The 21285-nt window shown below is 35.1% G+C and overlaps 1 protein-coding gene across 14 annotated transcripts in view; it reads right to left on the bottom strand.

Moving 5' to 3' along the window:
* The window catches only part of ABCC9 (ATP binding cassette subfamily C member 9), a 137175-nt gene that overhangs the window by 112386 nt on the left and 3504 nt on the right, over positions 1 to 21285 (bottom strand). For 11 of the 14 annotated variants that reach the window (XM_032347705.1, XM_032347707.1, XM_032347694.1 and 8 more), the window contains 5 exons: positions 18871 to 19032; positions 15538 to 15679; positions 9809 to 9930; positions 2128 to 2294; positions 912 to 1154 (listed from right to left, as the gene is read on the bottom strand). In XM_032347705.1, coding sequence (XP_032203596.1) covers positions 912 to 1154; positions 2128 to 2294; positions 9809 to 9930; positions 15538 to 15679; positions 18871 to 19012 — 816 coding nt within the window. In that variant the 5' untranslated portion in view covers positions 19013 to 19032. Of the gene's footprint in view, positions 1 to 911; positions 1155 to 2127; positions 2295 to 9808; positions 9931 to 15537; positions 15680 to 18870; positions 19033 to 20363; positions 20425 to 20839; positions 20853 to 21285 lie in introns of those variants that run through there. The other 3 variants (XM_032347696.1, XM_032347695.1, XM_032347704.1) reach the window with 2 other exon arrangements.

Here is a 21285-nt window from a genome sequence, read left to right as displayed (position 1 = left end):
CTTTTCAAATGTTGTCGTGAAAACTAATTATTTCAATTGCAATAATATTTGTAGATGACTGCCATATAAATTACATCTACCATGGTGGAGAGCACACATGACTATATAAATAATAACAAGACAAATTCAAAATATCCAAAGGCTCATATTTAAGGTTTTTAAGGCAATTTCTCAAAGAAAGTACCAGAAGAAACAAATTTTGACAGACATATAGGATGATACATGGTATCATGGTATCATACATGGTAGGTAACCTTATTTAATTCAATTTCTCAAATCTGAAACACAGGCTCCAAATTTTTGTCAATAATTAATTTAGGGATTTTAGTTTCTTAAATGTGATTATTATATGATTTATTTTTACCTTTATATAAAAAATTATTGACCAGATAGTTGAAAAAACTTAATAACAATTCCATGAATTATTAACATTATATGGTAATAAGGATTAGATATACATGATCTTCGAATTTAATTTTTACTTCCCACTTGGTTCCAGAAAAAAAAAAAAATAGTGTTCCCTCTATCCCTCCTCTATCTCCTCTGCTGGTGTATTCTCAGTGGCCCAATTCACATGACTCAAAATTACTGGGAAAGACATAGACAGAAAATCTGAGCTTTCTTAACCATTTAAGCTTAGTGACTTTATACTTAGCAGACCCATTTTCTTCTTCTTTCTTTCTTTCTTTAAGGTTTTGTTTGTTTATTTGACAGAGAGACGGAACACAACTGGGGGAGTGGGAGAGGGAGAAGCAGGTTCCCTGCTGAGTAGGGATCTGATGTGGGGCTCGGTCTCAGGATCCTGGGATCTGACCTGAGCCAAAAGCAGACGCTTAATGATTGAGCCACCCAGGTGCCCCAACAGAGCCAGTTTCTACAATTATGGACATGAAAAACAGATATTAAATTACCTTTTGTTCTTCATATGCATCTTTCAGGCAAACATAATTTGTTACCGCCCTCATGGCTATTGGTAATTTTCCAATTGCTTTCAGATCAATAGGTTTTTTATGAGCAGATATGATAAGCGTGTTCATCCACCAGTATGTGGCTTTTGACAACAAATTCACAAATGGTTGAAGAAATCTCACACCCAGATCCTGGAGGTCTTCAGGAGGCTTTACTTTCTGAGGATTCATGAAGAATACATATCTCTGTGGCAAGAAAAATTCCACAGAATAATAATTAACCTAGTTCTTTTTTCCACATGTTAAAATAAAATTTTAACCTTTTCTACATTTTCATTTCAGGAGGATAAAAATGTGTATTTTAGTACCTCTTACATTTCTTTGGAAACATTTTTTGAAATAATTTCCCTAAAATGCCAGATTTTATGATTAATGCATTTATGGACAATTCCCAAAAAAAGCATACAAACAGATTATCTCTTTAAAAGATAGTTATTACTAAGAACCAGTCTTTCATGATAGCCTGTGATAGGGTCAACTAAATGAAGATTTTTACATTATTTAGATTTTTTTTTTAATGTGTTGCCACCATTATTGAGTCACACTCTGGTAATACGTGGTTTGGCTGATGTTCACTAACTTCTCCACTATTCCTTACAGCTTGTGACTTGCCATTCAGAGCAAACTCAAAGTGCTCTGGTAGAAAATGAATATTGAAAAATCATTCACTATTATGTCACACAACGTAACAGCATTCTGTGATACAAAACACAAGAAGCATGAGTTTTGACTGTGTGACTTTGGATATAGCTAGTTAACTCTGTGGAAGTTTCTTCAGCAGTGAAATGAGCAAACATATTGTCTTCTTTTCATTTTGAAATTTCTAGAAATATAGTAGTTTGCTTATTAATATAAGTGTGCTTGGGACAAATCATGGATGATGGAATTTCCTGATGAAAACAATTTCATCCATAATATGAACTGAGCATAGTGTTTGGCACATAACAGTCAATCAATATTTACAAATGAATAAATAGATTTTAGGGTCATACTGAGATTTCTGGAACACTAATGGCCTTAGTGATTAGTTCAACTTTTATACACCAAGAGGATATACATTTCTTCATCCTCTTGAATACTAGTAATTTCTAGCTGACTATAATCTTTAATATTGGGGTCTTGAATTCCAGCAATTAAAAAAAAATGATAAGATACCTACTCTGACCCGAATCACATTGATCTCCACAGCCATGAGGAGTCCATTCAAGATGACCATAATGCCAGTGATGCAGAAACGCAGGTCTGATACTCCCCAACCAGACTGCCAGTACTTAACCAATTTTATGGTTTTTGTAATAAAGGCCATGACCCAATACAGAAATAGGGCTGGAAAAATAAAAAAGAAAAGGAAAAAGATGCAGTCTTTCCCTGATGTATTTTTTTAACTTCATTGACATTTCAATATAAATATAATGCTTTTTAATAATGAAGATAATTTTAAATATTTTATTTCCACATAATTTTATTTTTTAAGAAAATAACATGTATGCCCTAGGGCACTTTTAGAGTTTTGAACTGAAGGTGTGGTAATGACTTTAAAAATGCTAGTGCTTCCACTCTGTAGTAGATGGACAGAAGTAAAAAGACGCGTAAGTAGGACTAATCTACACTCCAGAACTTAAGTGTAGTTCTGTTGACTTTAAAATTAATTCTATCTCCCAGTCTTTTTTTTTAAAGAAGTCCCGATTATACTATATGAAGAATTCACAAGTTGTTATCTCTGTCACCGATCTAATAGGTAAGTGTTTTGCAGCTGCCAGGGGTATGTCTAATGGTATTACCTGGAATTATTATGGAATGCACACTAACTATATAATGGGGTTTCTGCTTTACAGATCAAAATTTAAGTAGTAAGTTAACTCTTCTCATGCAAATGGCTTAAACCGCCACACATCTCCACAAAATGAAGAGAAGAATGATGATCCTACAGAACAAAGCCAGACTTTCTGCAGCGGGTTGAGAAAGGTGGGGATCTATACCTTCTCCTAACCACAGCCAGCCTTTCATCACAAATATGAGATGGACACAATTTACTAGAAATCAAAGGTCCAGTATATTTCAAACTTTGAATAAGGCTCAGTACAAGTGAATATGGGTTGAGAAAGAAGAAATCTGAAACACACATGAGACAACCCATTGTATAACACTTATCAGAGTTACTGAAGTTTAAAAGTGGCCACAATTTCCATAGTGAAAAAGAATGGAAACTTTGGCATATAAGCTCATTATCTATCTTGTTCTAGCATAAAATAGAAAATATCAGAATAGATTTGAAGGGGAAAAAGACTACTACATGCGACTACATGCTAACTAAAGAGATTTCGTCTTGGGGCACCCGGGTGGATTAGTTGGTTCAGCATCCAACTTTGATTTTGTCTCAGGTCATGATCTCGTAGTCCTGGGATTGAGGCCCACATTGGGCTCTGTGCTCAGCACATAGTCTGTTTAGGATTCTCTCTCTCCCTTTCCCTTTGCCCCTCCCACTGTTCCTGTGCTCTGTCTCTCTCCCTCAAACAAATAAAATCTTTTTAAAAAGAGAGAGATTCATCTTACATATGAAGAAACAGATTGAAAGTAAGTAGAAGTAAAAAATACACAATGAAAACAGTAAACACAAGAAATCCGGGGTGGCTACATAGTTTTAGATAAAGTAGACTTTAAAACAAAGAATACTGTCATCAAAAATACTAATCCAGGGGTGCTTGGGTGGCTCAGTGGGTTAAAGCCTCTGCCTTCGGCTCAGGTCATGATCCCAGAGTTCTGGGATCAAGCCCCGCATCAAGCTCTCTGCTCAGCAGGAGCCTGCTTCCTCCTCTCTTTCTGCCTGCTTCTCTGCCTACTTGTGATCTCTGTTTGTCAAATAAATAAATAAAATCTTAAAAAAAAAAATACTAATCCAAAGGGATACACAGACCCTGCTGTTTATAGCAATATTATCTACAATAACCAATTTATAGAAATAGCCCAAGTGTCCATCAGTTGAATGGATAAAGAAAATGTGGTATATACACACAATAGAATATTGCTCAGCCACAAAAATGAAATCTTGCTATTTGCAATGACAGGGATGGAGCGAGAGAGTATTATGCTAGGCAAAATAGGACAGTCAGAGAAAGACAAATATATGATTTCACTCATATGTGGAATTTAAGAAATAAAACAAATGAGCGAAGAGAGAAGGAAGAGAGAGAGAGAGGCAAACTAAGAAACAGACTCTTAACTTAAAGAACAAACTGATGGTTACCAGAGGGAGGTGGGTGGGGGATTAAGGAGTGCACTCGCGATGAGCACTGGGTGATATATTCAGTGTTGAATCACTAAATGTTTACCCGAAACTAATACTACACTGTATGTTAACTAACTGGAATTTAAATAAAAACTTTAAAAAAAGAGCATTATTAGAAACTTTGAAAACTTCTAATAATGACAAAAGTCAATTTTTTAGAGACCCGACCATAAAAAATACAAATTTACTAATACATAAAAAATACTAAATTTAGATTTAGATCTGAATACTATTAACCACTATGAGTTTTGGTAAGTTACAAGTTTCAAGAAGGTAAACTTCGAGACTTCCCACACAGTTCGATATCTAGAAGTCTCCAAATATTTGCAAGTTAAACAACATAGTTCTAACTAACTGCATTTTGAAAAAGAAATCACTAGGGAAATCAGAAAGTATTCAAACTAAATTATAATAAAAATAATACATATTAAAAATTTAAGGCTTGCAACTAAAACAATACTTTAAGAAAAATTTATGGCTTTAAATATTTATTTTAGAAAAAAAAAGCAGATCCAAAATCAATGATTTAATTCTCTATCTTAAAAACTAGGGAAAGAACAATGATGAACAAAATAAATAAAAGGATGAAAATGATAGAGATAAGAGTAGAAAGCGATGAAATAGAAAATGAATAATTGAGAAAATTAGCCAACAAAATTGATTTTTTTTAAAAAGATCAAGAAAATTGCTAAGTCCCCAGCTAAACTAATGAAGAAAAGAAGGAAATCATAAATTACCAGTATTAGGAATGAAACAATAACTATCCCTACATATTTTACATACTTAAGAAAGATAATTGGGGACTATGTTGAACTTTATAACAATAAATAAAATACTTAGATGAAAGGGAAAATTTCTTGAAACTTGTAACTTCCCAAAACTGACATAACAAGAAATACTCTGAAGGGGAGAAAAAAAAAAAAAAACCAACTCTGAAGAGTTCATGTCTAATAGAGAAATAAGTTTACATTTAAAATCCTTACTTTGAAGGGGGGGGTTATGGACATTGGGGAGGGTATGTGCCTTGGTGAGTGCTGTGAAGTGTGTAAACCTGGCGATTCACAGACCTGTACCCCTGGGGATAAAAATATATGTTTATAAAAAATAAAAAATTAAAATATATATATATATATAAATAAAATAAAATCCTTACTTTGTTAAAAGGCCCAAATGATTTCACTGATGAATGAATTTCATTCAATGTTTAGGGAAGAAATAAAATTAATTATACATAATGTTTTTTCAGAAAATAGAGAAATGGAGAACATTTTACAATTCATTTTAAGAAGCCAATATAACCCAGCATAGGAAAACGTGGCAAAGATATTACAAGAAAATAACAAACCCAATATTCTTCACAACATAGATCTAAAAAGCCTTGGAAAACAAAATCTAAGAATATATAGCATGGGTAATATACCATGACCATGTGTAACATAGCCCGGGAATTCACGGTTGCTTTATCATTTGAAAAGTCAACTAATTTAGCACATTAAAGGAACTATAATTGTCCCAATGGATGCAAAAAAAAAAAAAATCCTTAATAGTATCCAACAACTATTCATCATTAAAAAACAAAAAACAAAAACAACTCCAAGAAAGCTTTGAATAGAGGAAGATTTACTCATCTGATAAAGGTCTTCTATGAAAAACCTGTAATTTACTTTATAATTAATTATGCAATATTGACCATGTTTCTCCTAAAATCAGGCATTAGACAAAGATTTCACACTCCCCGTGTCTATTCTGCATTATACTGGAAGTCCTGGTTATTTCAATATGGTGAAAAAAAGCATAAAGTTTAAAAAGAAATAAATATAACTCTTCTATTTTCAGATGGTATGTTTGCATATCTAGATAATCCCAAGAAACTTACAAAGCAATAATTAGAAGTAATGAGTAAATTTCCAAGGTTTCAAAATATAAGCTGTATTATATATATATTTTATATATATTTTATATATATGAATATATGTATTTTATATATATGTATTTTATATATAAAATCAGCTGTATTTTATATATATGACAGAAGCAACTAGAATACAGCATTTAAAATACAAGTTTATTCATAACAGCAGTGGGAAAACAAAAAAACTAGTAATTTAACAAGACATGGAAGACCTCTACCCTAAAAATATAACACATTGCTAAGGGAAATGAGAGAAGACCTAAATAAATGAAGAACAAATGGGTTGTGGAATTCAATATTGCTAAGATGTCAACTCTCCTCCAAATTGTTCTAAACACAGCGCAATCTCTATCATAATCCTACTGAGATTTTTTTTTTTTTGGTAGAAATTGACAACCTGACTCTAACTACATATGACAATATAAACGAACTAGAATATCCAAGGAGAAAAGCAAAGAAAACTAGTTGTATGGGTGCACTATATGATTTCAAGACCTCCAAAGCAACAGTAATCAGATTAAGACAGAATGGTAATCTCATAAAACTCACAAATAGATCAAAGGAACAGAAACTATAGAGCCAAAAAATAGATCATACTAAAATGGTAACTTGATCCAAATATTTCACAAAGGTCCCAATGCAATCTAACAAGGCATGGAATGTCTATTCCACAAATGGTGCTGGAACACATGGATTTCCATTTGGAAAAAAAGAGCCTCGGCATCAGCCTTACGTCATTTACACAATTAATTTTAAATGGATCACAGTCCTAAAAATAAAAACTAAAACTATAAAGCTTCTAAAAGAAAAACCAAACAAACAAACAGGAGACTATGAGGAAAATATATTTTGAGCAGAGGCAAAAATTTCTTAAGACAGAGAAAACAATAATTATGCACGAAAAAGTGATAAATTATGGTACAACAAAACTGAACTCTTTTGCTCACCCAAAAAACCCTGTTAGGTAAATGAATATGCATATGCCACAGACTGGAAAAAAAAAATTCTCAAAACATGTATCCCATGCCATATTAATATCTAGTATATACAAAGTACTTTAGAAACTCAATAATAAGAATGCAACCCAATAAAAAATGGACAAAAGATATGATATAGCTACTTTACAAATATAACAAATGGCTAATAAACTTATCAAAAAGTGCTCAACATCATTAGCCATCAGGGAAATGCAAACTCAAACCACAATGAATTATCAGTACACACCCACCAGCATGGCTAAATTAGAGAGACCAAATCATCAAATGTTGGTGAGCATGTGGAAAAACTGGGACTCCTACACATTATTAGTGAGTATGTAAAGTAAACCACTTTGGGAAAAATCTTGTGGATTCTTCACAAAACATTAACATTTACTACACACCCTATGACCCAGCAATTTCTCTCCTAGGTATTTACTCAAGGGAAATAAAAAACACATATCCACAGAAAAACTTGCACATGGATGTTTATACCAGTTTTGTTTTGTTTGTTTGTTTCCATGATAACCCAGACCTGGAAATAATTCAGGTACTTATTGTCAAGAGAACGGAAAACTGTGGTATATTTATACAATGGAATAGTATCCAACAATTATAAGAACAAAATACTGATCTATACTATATTATGGATCAGCCCCCCTCAAAAAAAATCATGCTGTGAGAAGTGTTACACAAAAAAATTTATACTGCATTATTCAATTTATGTGAAGTTCTACAACAGACAAATCCCATCTATGCTGGGGAGAAAATTCAGATTAGATTTTTGTCTCTGTGGAGATGATATTGCGGATTGACATGAAAGAAAACTTTCATGGATCATGGAACCGTTCTACAGTTAGGTGTGTGCATTTAGTAAATTAAGATTTCTGTACTTTAGCATGTAAATTTTATCTTCACAAAAAGAACTGTAGAAAAATTTAACTCTAGTTAATGATATGCACGCTGAAATAATTAGGAGGTGAAGCATATTAATGTCTGCAATTTACTTTAAAATGTATCAAAAAAATAAGATGCAGAAATGTGGTCAAATAAATAGAATAAAATGGAAATTGAAGAATTTAATTATTAGAAATTTTATGAGTATTCACTTGGTTCTTTTCAACTTTCTGTATGTTTGGTGATGTTCATAATATAATGTTGGGACAAAATTACTCATTTTGTGATCTGAAAATAAGTGTAATTTTTCTTGGCCCAAATATTTCTTTCCTAAAATAATGAGAAATTTAGACTATGTTTTATCTCCATAAGTCCTTCCAACAATATGATCTAATTGTGCCCTCTGCCTTGCATCTACAGCCAGACTGGGATCTCATCTCCTGCAAAATATTATCAAAATGCACATTTCTCTTCTAGTTGCCTTCTAAGAAATTCTAATTCCCTTCTAAATCTTATAACTCATATCTTTTTCATCATCAGTTTCTCAGAAACTTAAACGCCTAATGTATTGGATTCCCAATGGTATATATATTTTTTGCTCTTGTCTACTAAAGATTTCACTCTTTTTTCTTGGCATCTTCAAAAAAAGATTTCTGTGATAACATCTGCCTTTTATGTGGTACTAAACAGCTTTCTATTAAGATAATTCAGACTTTAACAAGCCTTTTAAATTAACATTTAACCCGGTCTACTTGTTTGTACTAGATTGCCTTTCCCCAATCATATAATGTGGCGCAACACAGGCTTAAATAGTGTTTTCCACTAACTCATTTTCAAATTTTAATGTCCTTGGACAAGCAAATAAAATATTTGTGTGGTTTAATTATTACTTTTCCAAATTTCTATATCAGTAATCAATGTCTTTTTCATCGTTAAACAATCAAGCGCATTCACTGTACCTTGTAAAATTGTTAGGATTCATTCACACAAACACACGTGATTTTAGGATATTTTAGGATATTTACAGGCCCTGGAAGCCCAGCCATGATCCATGTTCTACAGCTTCCTCTTAGCTTTCTTTATGAAAGTATACACCACAGAATGCAAAGACTGGTCAGAGAATTAAATACAACTAATTGGGATAAGTGATATTATTTCAATGTCAGGCAAAAATAAAATTAGAACCCTCTGATTTCCACAGGACAAGGAGGCTGGAGAAGCTGAAAAAGAAAAGGTTAGGCATAAAGCAGATGTTTTTGAGGACAGCTATTTCTCAGGAAGTGTGAAGCACACAGAGTGTGAAGCACACTCTGCTGCCCCGGGGTCCCCCACACCTCAGCAGCCATGCCCTAAAGAATGTGACACTGCCACAGCATCAGTGAAAAGCTGGGACCTTCGGAAAATGCCTCAGGATCCCAAACCAGAGACAGAAGAGCAGGGAGCTAGACACACTGACTTGCTCCTGGGGCAGGACAGAGGCAAGGGCTCAATTCTGCGAGACAGAAGGCCAGCACACCCTTCCTGGTTCTCCTGCCACATGCCAACACAACACGAGGGGCATCTAGTGGAGGACGAATGTCCTAGGGGAACGGAGTTTTCACAGCCCAGAGCACTCAGTTTATCTTCATCTCCCCATTCACCAGGAAGCCAGAGAAATTAACTACTGTGGTTTTCCCACGCTCCCAGTCCCAACCCCCAGAGACAGCGTTTACTAGGAGGAGAAAGAAAAATAGCTCCAGGAAGGAGGGCGACACTTGATCATACTTACCTAGGAGTAATTTAGGAAAATTTGATGTTTCAATATTATGATAATATACTATTGATGTTGTAGTGGCGACAAATCCCATCACAGCCGGCATGAAGAGGTGGAGATGCCGGGACTCCCGCCGTCTGCGGAGAGCGGTACAGTATCAGTGTCTAGAGATGGTCGTTGCCGACAGCTTCTCATTTTGTTTCCAAATTATTCATTAAAACGTTCCCTTAAGTAATAAGATACTTAAAATAACAGAATGCAGTAGTCGTTGCTAAGAGAACATGCAAAGGAAGACTACATTGGGAGACATAGTTCTGCCGAAAGGATTTATCCCAACACCGAGGACTGGGTCCCACAGCGAAACAAGCCCTTAAACACAAGAGCAAACATGTAACTTCTCCTCTATCGAAGGGCAGAACTGCTGAAATAAGTGAACACCTAAAGCAAGTAAAAACAACCACAAGGATATGAACTCTAATGTACAAGAAAAGTACATTTATTCCTTTGATAGTTTCCCTAAACTTTATTGCCCTTAGTGATTCTCCATTGTTCACTGGGTTCAGTCACTATTAGAGGTTGAGATGCAACCATGGGCGCAACAAGATACAGTATCCAGGGTCACCATGCCTGGAATCTACTGGAGATAGCAACAGGAACTAGCAAGTTGTTACACAGAGGAAGTGACTGTAAGTGCATGCAGGGCCAGGGTCTGGGGAAGAAAAAGCTTTGTGAAGGAACCCACCTCTGCCTTGAGAATGAGGAACTGCTGCCTAGAGTAGGAAGAAGGAAGACTGTTTCAGTGTATCACATGCAACTGAATATGACTGAAAAGAGACAAGATTTCACTCTGAGGGCCATAGAGAGCTTCACGTGGGCTGGAAATATGACAGAACCAGCTTTGCATGGTAGACAGCTCTCAACTCCATTTACATTAATAATACCACCTAGTAAAACATTTAATTTTTGTCAAATGGCTTAAATACATTCATATATAAATGGTACAGAGAGTGACGCGTTTGAGAGGTGGGAAAGAGGAGCATTTGGGAAAGACACTTCAAAGAGGTATGGCTGACAGTGGAAACAGAAATATAAAAGGGAATCCACCAGTCAGGAACGCGGTAGAAGAGCACTTTAAAAAGAGGGAACAGAATGTGTAAATACATAGGGGCACAAAATTGTGTAATGTGTTCAAAATGCCAAGTAGTTTAATATTCTCAAACAGAAAGCTCGAGATAGGATGTATGATGAAAGGCTCTGTGTGTCAGGGTAAGGAGCTGGAATCTGATCTTTTGGAAAATCGAAATTTTTAGTCCGATTTGGGGGAATTTTAGACAAATCAATCCGGTAATAATGTGGATGATGGAGTCTATAGGTAGTGTGTGCCTCTGAGGAGGGGAAAGAGACAAAGAAGGAAGAAAAGCAGTTAGCAAATTATGGGTATAGGCCAGGCAAGAGATGACAAAAGCCCGAATTAAGCTTTGGCAGCAGAAACATGGAAGTAATACAACATCTGGAAAATATTCATTGTTAAAACAGACAGGACTTTAATAGTGTTAGGGTCTTAGGGTGATGGTGAAGGAGATATAAAGAGGAATTCCAAAGGGGGTTGGGTGGATGGTGCGTAACCACATTAAGTCTTGAAGAGTATGAGCAGATTGGAGAAAAGAAGCTAGTAAGTTCCAGCAAGGCCATGTGGACCATGAAGGTGTCTATTAAACATGCAAAGGGAGTTGTCCAATAGGCCCAGCGTATGCAGAGATTTGGAACATGACCAGTGATACATTTGGAATCATTAATATGGACATGGTAACAAAAATGTGAACATAAAGGCTGGTTTAAAAACCACCCACCACCCCCAGAAATAGTTCAAAATGGTCAAAAAGAAAAAGTAGGAAGTAAATATTTCATCAGCATGGAAATTAAGAAGTGCTTCTAGTATTCTTTTATTATGGAACCAAAGAAAGAATTTTACAAAAATCACTCGTCTAATATTTAAGGAATTTAAAAATGAGCGTACTACCTATCAAGGCCTATAAATAAATGTGGTCAAAACCATACTCAGAAGAAAGTTCATAACTAAACTTAAACATATTCAATAAGAAAGCATTACAATAAATAAATTATGTAGTCAATTCAAGAAGTTAGAAAAAGAATGACAAAACAAAATTAAGGGAGACAATCTAGTAAGGGATGAATAAAGATCGCAACGGCTACAATCAAGTTTTATATTTATTGTGGCATTTCTTTGTTGGGGTTGCATGGGTCTTTTAACCATGTTAGTCTTTTTATTAGGATTGCTATTATCTTATTAGTTGTCTATTTACAAAGCTGCACAAGTATATATATATATATATATATACGTATATAGATTTTTTAATTTAAATTCAATTAGCCAAGGTACAGTACTGCATTGGCTTTTTATATAATGTTCAATGACTCATTAGTTCAGTATAATACCCAGTGCCTATCACATCACATGCCCTCTTTAATGCCCATCACCCAGTTACCCCATCTCTCTACCCACCTCCCTTTCCGCAGCCCTCAGTTTTCATTTCTTCCCCCCTCACCATAACACAAGTTTTGAGCGGTGTCCCAACCCTATTCTTTCCCTTAAGCTCTGTTATTTTTAGAGTGTGACTTCCAGACCTCAAGGTTCTGGTAGAAGCACACAGATCCTATTATGGCAGAAAGTCTTTACTCAGAAAGTAAAGAAGAAAATCAAAATGCATTCATCATGGAGGACAAGAAAATAATTTAAAAAAAAGACAAACTAATAAAAATAAAAGCTTAAATGAAAATACAGTAAAAGTGAAGACTTTAATACACATTTTTAGAACTTGATGAATTAAATAGTATAAAAATAATCAACACACAAGACTCGAATAATCTAATCAGTAAACTCAATAAAATTTTGCCTCCAACAAAAAAATTATTTTCTAATTATCATGAAAACCATATAAAATAATCAAATATTTAACTATAATGGAAATGTTAATGATTCCTAAAATGTTAATGATTCCATTTGCTTAACAAATTATATGCTGTACTAATAAATCAATCATATTAGACTAAAAAGCAAATTGAAAATGATTCCTAGATCTAGGAGAGTACCTAAAGCAGAACCACAAACTATTTATATAGAAATAAAAAAGGACATTTCTTACAAAAATCTGTGCAAAATAAGTAAGGGTTTTTCAAAAGAAAAATGAATAGCTTTAATATTTGTATTACTAAAAAAGAAAATCAAATATTCAATTAGGAAAGGCTTTGCATTATTTCACTAATTATAATGAGCATACGTTACATTTTAAGTAAAGAATAGTTCATAAATATTTTTTTAAAGAAAAAGGAAGGAAGCAGCAGTCAGCAATGCCAAATGCCGTAAGTCTGAAAAGGAAGAAAAGGTGTTCGTTAAAGTGTATTTAATATTCACTGGCATTCTTTAGAAGCAGTTTCCAGATTAGGACAAAGCAAACAAGAAAGCAAATTAAATTCTGGAGTTCAGGAATCATTGGAAAATGAGTTTTGAGAAGCCTGAATAAACCAAGTAAGGGGATGGACATCGAGGAAAGTATGTTGTAATGAGCACTGGGTATTATATAAGACTGATGAATCCCAGATCTGTACCCCTGAGCCAAATAATACATTATATGTTAACTTAAAATAATAAATAAATAAATAAATAGCGAGAAGCAGTCAGCAAGCAGTCTGCAGCTAAGGAATGGGATAACGGAAATCCAGAGTGCATTTCTGCTTGGTTTCAGGATGGGCTTTTTATATCATTACTACTATAAAACAAGTTTCTGCCGTTAGCATCTGTCTTCACCATTACTAGCCCAGCCTCTAAGTCTACGACTAAATCTACACATCAGTCATGAGGCAGGAAAGAAGGAAGCATTCTCGCCTACATGGTGTCAAGTTTTTAGGAAATATTGGACAGATCCATCTTCCAATTTATACATACACATAGGGGATGCCTGGGTGACTCAGTGGGTTAGAGCCTTTGCCTTCGGCTCAGGTCATGATCTCAGGGTCCTCAGATCTAGCCCTGCTTCGGGCTCTCTGCTCAGCAGGGAGCCGGCTTCCCCTCCTCTCTCTGCCTGCCTCTCTGCCTACTTGTGATCTCTGTCTGTCAAATAAATAAATAAAATATATTTTTTAAAAAAAGAAAGAAACACACAGAGGCAGCTTATATGTTATAAGTATTAAAAAACAAAGACTAGAGTTTCCTATGCTAATACAATAGGGTTTTAAACAGTAATTAATAAGATAACAGACAATCAAGCCTCTAAATCCTTGAAGGCATGCAATATCATCAGAGTCCTTGATTTTTTTTTTTAATCAGAAACTAAGACGTGCACATCCATGCAAAGAACTCTCACAAAACATTACAAAATAGTTGGCTCTGTAACAAAAACTCAGAAATTTCATTCCTCATTAATTGCAACAGAAAAACATAAACAGATGTCAGGGAGGTCTTTATTAGATAAAAGAAAAATGATTTTTGAGCTTTCTTTTTAAGAACTCTAAAGAACTTTTCCTATCAGTTCTTTAATTGATGGTGCACTATTTTACATAATTTCATAATCAAAATTCTCTTATTTGATATTGCTTTTCAAAATTCTTTCCTATTTTGTGTTAATATGTGATAAAAAATATTTTTTCCACATTATGTTTGGGTTTATAAGTAGAATTCATTATATTTTAACTGCTTAATGCAAACTTCTATAAGAATGACAAAATTCCTTCAAAAGTATGGGTTTTATGGCAAATCCTGATTTTAAAATGGTTTTGTGTTTTGCCTCAATTTGTGGCTATATCCTCACTAGTTCTCAGACTTCTTTGATGCCTGCCTCATCTATCTTTGCTTCTTTATAAAACAAATGGAAACATCTAAGAACTGGTTATACAGTTATATGTAAGTATATAGCTACTTGAGCTATAAGTCAATACAGACAATCTTTCTATATATACCTCCATTGATAGATAAATAAATGTCAGAGTGTTTAAAAGGAGAGAACTTTCTGCAAGAGCTACATAGATGAAGGAATCAAAGAAATAGCACATGAATAAGGACAAGTCAGAGAGACCTGAATTTTTACTGTCAGAGAAATTATGTAGTAACACAAAAATATGGACAAAACAACATGATTATCAAATGTAGCAGTCCTCCTCTTATCTGCAAGAGTTAATGTTCCAGGACCACAGTGGATGCCTGAAATCACGGATGATACCAAATCCTATTATGTTTTTCTTATACATGCGTACCTATGATAAAGTTTAATATATAGATTAGGCACTATAGGAGATTAACAACTGATAACATAAACTAGAATAACTATAATATACTGTAATAAAAGTTATGTGAATGTGGTCTCTTTCCCTCTCTCTCAAGATATTTACTGTATTGTATTCACTTTTCCTCTTGTGATGATGTTAGATGAGAAAATATCTACACGACGAGGTGAGGTGAGGTGAATGGCATAGGCACTGGGAGGCAGTGTTAGTTTACTGACCTTTTGAGACCCATCACCAGAAGGAGGATCATTTCTCCAGACTTCAGTTGATAATGGGTAAATTGAATCATAGCTAAGCAGGACTGCTATAAATGAGTGACACCTGTGGTTTCTCATACATTATAACTAAAAAGTTAAGCCTGACTTGGTATGCTCTTAACTACCATCCATATCAACATACTCACTAGTATAGTGCAATCTAGTTATTAGCTATGTTGAATCACTTACGAATCAGAAACAATGCCTTCTGCTATTTCACAAACATGCACAAACAGAAGAGCAAATGTAAGAATCCATCTCAGGTTATGTCCAGGAAAATGAAGCCAGGTGTTGTGGTGAATTTGTACTTTTGAGCTTTGACTTCCCCACCCTGAAAAAAGTATAGAAGTGAAAAGATTAATTATAATCATGGAAATAATTCATATTGTGTTATCACTTGGGATATGAGCAATTCCTGAAAAAGGAAGGAGAAGTGCTTTCTAGGGTAGCAATGCAAATCCTGGTCTGTTTTCATTATATTGAAAAAATAATTCAATTTCAGCGGATCTTTACAGGACTGTCTAGGTTAACGCATTGACATTTGCTGCAGTGCTCAAGAATAAGGCCAACTCTGGGTGACAGCATAGTTATCTCGTGTTAATCAGAGCTCTTACTGACAGGTCCCTGGTTCATTTAAGAGGAAACCAAATTAATGATGATATTAATAAAAGCAATTTGGTGTCTAAAATCTTTCAAAACATGCGATCTGTAGGGGGACTAACGAAAAAAAAAGCCATATTTGGTAATGAAATGTAGAACTCATTAGTTGAGTCAACTCAATCATATGCATATCGTGTGAGAAAAATTATAACCCATGACGGAGCCAGCACTATTCAACAGTGATAGTGGTATTTTTTCAAAGAAATGTTTGTAGAGAAGCCTCACATACTTCAAGAATGAATCGGGGTTTGTGTCGAAATATTGCAGGAAGGAATTTCTGTAATGACTAATGAGACTCCTGAAGCATTCTTTGAAAAGAAAATTGATTCATGTCTTAGTTGTTCCCAAATGAACTTCATTATGGAGGGATTAGTTACATATAACATGTTATACTAGAATTTACGCTGTAAGCTCTTGTAGGCAAGCTTTCTTTATGCCTGATACTTCTTTGAGATTTATTTATGATCTCTCACTAACTCAAGTAGCCAATGTAATACATGAGCAGTTTGAATATTTCTCCACCATTCTCCTTTGACAATGTTCACTCCAGCTCCACTTGATTCAAATACCCTTCTGCCAGTCTGTGTTTGATGCTACTGATGCAAACAAGACTGTCACAGTAACTGCTCTCAAGAAGTTAGCTGAATGTCAAAAAAAATTATTAACTGTCAAATTGCAATTAAAAAATTATGGTCTACTTTTGACCAAAGGGCACTTTTAATGTCCTACAAATAACACCAACTACATAAACCACAACTCATGTCTCTATACATGGTCGTTCTGACACAGTTATATTTAATGTCTATATATTTGTTTAACACAAATAACTATGTGCCAAGAGTTTCATTGGCCTCGGCATATGATACATCTTATAACAGAAAATTTTGATCACTGTTACAATGCCAGATAGTAGTCTCTCAATCGATATTTGTTAAATGAAGAAATAAAAGCATACAAATTATTTTTTAACTTTCTTTTAAATCAGACCATTAAAATATGCTAGTTTTCTTAAGAAAAGCAGTCTGATAGTTTTTCCATTTATTTTTATAAGCAAATTTAGTTTTATAAGCAGATTCAAGATCAAATTCAGAGAGTAGTTACCTCTTTTGAAAGGAATAGGGACACAGGATGTGGAAAGAGTAAGAGGCTCAGGAAAGAGTAGCAGAAGGATTCACTTATATTCTTACCATTAGATTCCTTAAGCTGAGTGGTGACAGCCTCAATAGATATTTATCATACTAGTCACTGTCATTTTTTTGAAGATTTTATTTATCTATTCGAGCAGAGAAAGACACAGCGAGAGAAAGAACACAAGCAGGGGGACTGAGAGAGAGGGAAGCAGGCTTCCCATAGACCCTGGGATCATGACCTGAGCCAAAGGCAGATGCTTAACTGACTGAGCCACCCAGGTGCCCCTCTGTTATTTTTATATGTGAAATGTATTTTTTAAAACGTTTAAGTTAAAGGTCTATTTTGATTTGGGGGAGAAATTATACAAGCCATACATAATTGTTTAAAATAATTGGATTTTGTGGGGGGGGGGTGTGGGTGGCTCAGTGGGTTAAAGCCTCTGCCTTCGGATCCTGGGATCCAGCCCCACATCGGGCTCTCTGCTCAGTAGGGAGCATGCTTCCTCCTCTCTCTGCCTGCTTCTCTGCCTACTTGCGATCTCTGTCTGTCAAATAAATAAATAAAATCTTAAAAAAAACAATAATTGGATTTTGTGTATATGTAAACTGTAATATAATAGGGAAAACTGTATCTTTAGCTCCTTTGCAAATAGTTTGCATAAGTATTCTTTCTGCCTGGAATGCACCCTTAGCGCTCCTACTGGAACTTGCAGGCTCTTTGTCCTCACGTCCCTCAACATGTCACTCTCCATGCAATCATCCCCACTGGCCCAAAAAATTCGTTGTTCTAATAAGTTAATGCCCAGGATAATTTGTTCCTGTCCCTGCAAATGAGCGTATAATGTGGGATAGTCATTCTTCTCTTGACTTGATACAGTCAATAGTCAGTGACTATTGCAGGCAGGTACTGTGTTTCACCCATTTTCCCATTCTCTTCACCAGCACAAAGCAAGTGCTCCACAACGGCTTTACATCTATCCCACCTAGTTCTCTTTCCCTCTTTTTAAAACACTGCTGTTGCTACTCGAAGTCCATTTCTAAGAAGACATATGACTTCTATTTTACCTACAAAATATCATACGTCAAGACCATAAATAACTGGGAAGCACAAAAAATCTGCTTGTTCTTTTCTCACTGATTTTCATATCAGTTTTCATGTTGAGGAAAATTAGGTCAATATTATATCAAATTTCAACCATAATGAAGACTTTTTTTTTTTAAGATTTATTTATTTATTTATTTGACAGAGAGAGAGAGAGAGAGAGAGAGAGAGCGCGCACAAGTAGGCAGAAAGGCAGGCAGAGAGAAAGAGGAAGGGAAGCAGGCTCCCTGCTGAGCAGAGAGCCCGATTTGGGACTCGATCCCAGGACCCTGAGATCATGACCTGAGCCAAAGGCAGTGGCTTAACACACTGAGCCACCCAGGCGCCCCATAATGAAGACTTTTAAAATAAACACTAGCTGAGGGGCGCCTGGGTGGCTCAGTTGGTTAAGCAACCGCCTTCGGCTCAGGTCACGGTCCCGGAGTCCTGGGATCGAGTCCCGCATCAGGCTCCCAGCTCCATGGGGAGTCTGCTTCTCCCTCTGACCTTCCCGCCTCTCATGCTCTCTCTCACTGTCTCTCTCTCAAATAAATAAATAAAAATCTTTAATAAAATATAAAAAAATAAAAAAAAAGTCAGATGCTCAAAATAAACATTAGCTGAGGAAATATAGGAGAACAGATTACTTACCAATAAACAATATTGGAAAAGTGATAAACAGGAGGAAGACATGAGGGACCAGGTTGAGGGCATCCACAAAGCAGGGATTTTGTAACACACCGTCATAGATATTATATGAAGAGATGTTGTTACCACAGAATGAAAGGCTCATGTCTTCTTATATCGCTTATTCTAAAAGGAAGAAACAAAAGAAAGAGGCTCCATTATTATATTCTCTTTTATACATGCATAGCCCTAAAGAGGAGGTTTAATTATAAAATTAACCCCTTTATTTTTGCAATTGAGGAAATAGGAAACTATATGCCAAAGTCTTTGGAGAGTTTCTTATAAAGGCCTTATACAGTCTATAAATCACTTCCTTTTGATCTTTTTTCCCCCTCCAGAGAAAAATATTTTAATTTGGAAGATATATAATTATTAATCTACCAATGATGGTACCTTAACAAAGTGTGTGTGTGATGAAAATGATTTTAAGGAACAAACATGGTGATATATCAAGAAAAAGAAAGAAAAAATGAAACTACTGACTGATTCTACAAGATAGTGTAATATTAAATTCTTTCTTGTCCTTTCTCATTAAAAATGCATTAGCAAATAACTTAAGCCGGACAAAATTTACCGCCACTCTTGGTTAACTGTACAAAGGAATACTAATAAAGGGGCCCATGTGGGGGCACGCAGCCATCAGCCAGTCTGTGAAGACTATTAAAATCTTGGGCTTCAGATACATTAAATATAACTTAAATGACAATTTAACGAAATTACTCAGGTCTTACAGTCAGAGAATATTCTTGCATGAAATATACCCTAATCAAGTCTTGAAACAAACAAACAAAATGTTTTTAAATTGGAAATCAATACTATATTAGAATAGAAGTAGACAGATTTAGAGAGGAAGCTGAGGACGAGGTAAACCAAGGTTTTGCTAGCTATTGTTGGGACTTTGGCTTCTACTCAGTGAAACAGAATCCCAGGGCAGGGGCGGGGGCAGGGGGAGGTTTCATCAGTGGAGTGACACACTCCAACTCACATTTTAAATGAACACCTCTCATTGCTGGGCTGAGACAGATGGTATAGAAGCAAGGTTCTGCTCCATCAAAATACCACTGTGAAATTCTGAAGAGTTTAGCCTTCTGAAAAATTATTTTTTTATGCCCATTTTCTTCCTGCCTGCCAAATTCTGGGCACTTCATATACACTATCTTTAGTCTTTAGAACAGCCATGCAATGTTAGGTATTTGTATTTTACAGGAGAGCATTCTGAGGTTCAGTATCCTGCCAACCAGTAGAGTAGCGGTGATCCACAGCCATGTGTCTGACTTAAACTGTGTCTCCCCCTGCCTATATCATGCAGCCTCCAACCCATTTCAAAAACAGCTTATCTTTCGTCATTAAAAGAAGTAGCAGTTTAAGATTTTGACCTCACTGCACTTGGTCTCTTTTCCACATTATATCACACTGGATTCTGAATTAGATTATTAAAGGTTGGAGTAAACTAGTACCTTTTTTCTCTCCCCTTTCATTGAGAAATGACTTAGCAATGGTCATGAACAATATTTTTCCCTAGGGAAAAAACAGAGAGTGTTACACAGAAAAGATTGGCAACAGTAGGTAAACTATTGAGAAACCAAATTTCAAGGAAAAGTTTTCTAAAGCATTATATGAATAGAACTAGCTTAGAAACCTGTGTTTATAGTTTGTAAATTATTTTGTTTTTAATATTTTATTTATTTATTTAACAGAGAGAGCGAGAGAGCACAAGCAGGCAGAGCAGCAGAGGAAGAGGGAGAAGGGGAGAAGCAGGCTTCCCTCTGAGCGGGGACCCTGATGTGGGGCTCCATGCAGGGCTCTCCAAAGGCGGTCCTTTAACCAACTGAGCCACCCAGGAGCCCCTGTATCCTTATATGGAATTCCTCTCACATACTGTTTCCGGTAAGCCCTTTTATTGAACATCACTGATATGATCTCTAGTTGAGACCTTTTCTCATTCAAAATAAAAGTATATTTTAAAGAAGTCAAGATGAGGGTATATACTTGGCAAATTCTATTAAGACTCCAAGCCTCATAAAATAATCAAAAACAGCTTGAGAGTTTTAAAGTAGCAGTAAAATGGAAGTTTCAAATTATGTACCACAACTATATGAAGTGATGGATCTTAACTAGACATACTGCGGTAACATTTTACAATACATCTAAATCAAATCACCATGCTGTACACCTTAAACTTACACAGCCATATATGTCAATAAGATGGAAAAATTAGGAAAAAAAACCAGAAACTGAAAAATAATAGCTATTAATAGAATTTCCATGACTATTTCTTTTATTTTTCTTTTAGACGATCTCTTTTATTGAGTAGAAATGACAGGAAGAAACTTGAGCCCACTCTTATTGAAAGACACATATAAACCATTTCCTAGAATG

This window comes from Mustela erminea, chromosome 6, assembly GCF_009829155.1.
Source record: "Mustela erminea isolate mMusErm1 chromosome 6, mMusErm1.Pri, whole genome shotgun sequence".
NCBI lineage: Eukaryota > Metazoa > Chordata > Mammalia > Carnivora > Mustelidae > Mustela > Mustela erminea.
Note: the sequence above shows the minus strand (reverse complement) of the source record. Positions and strands in the feature narration are given on the sequence as shown.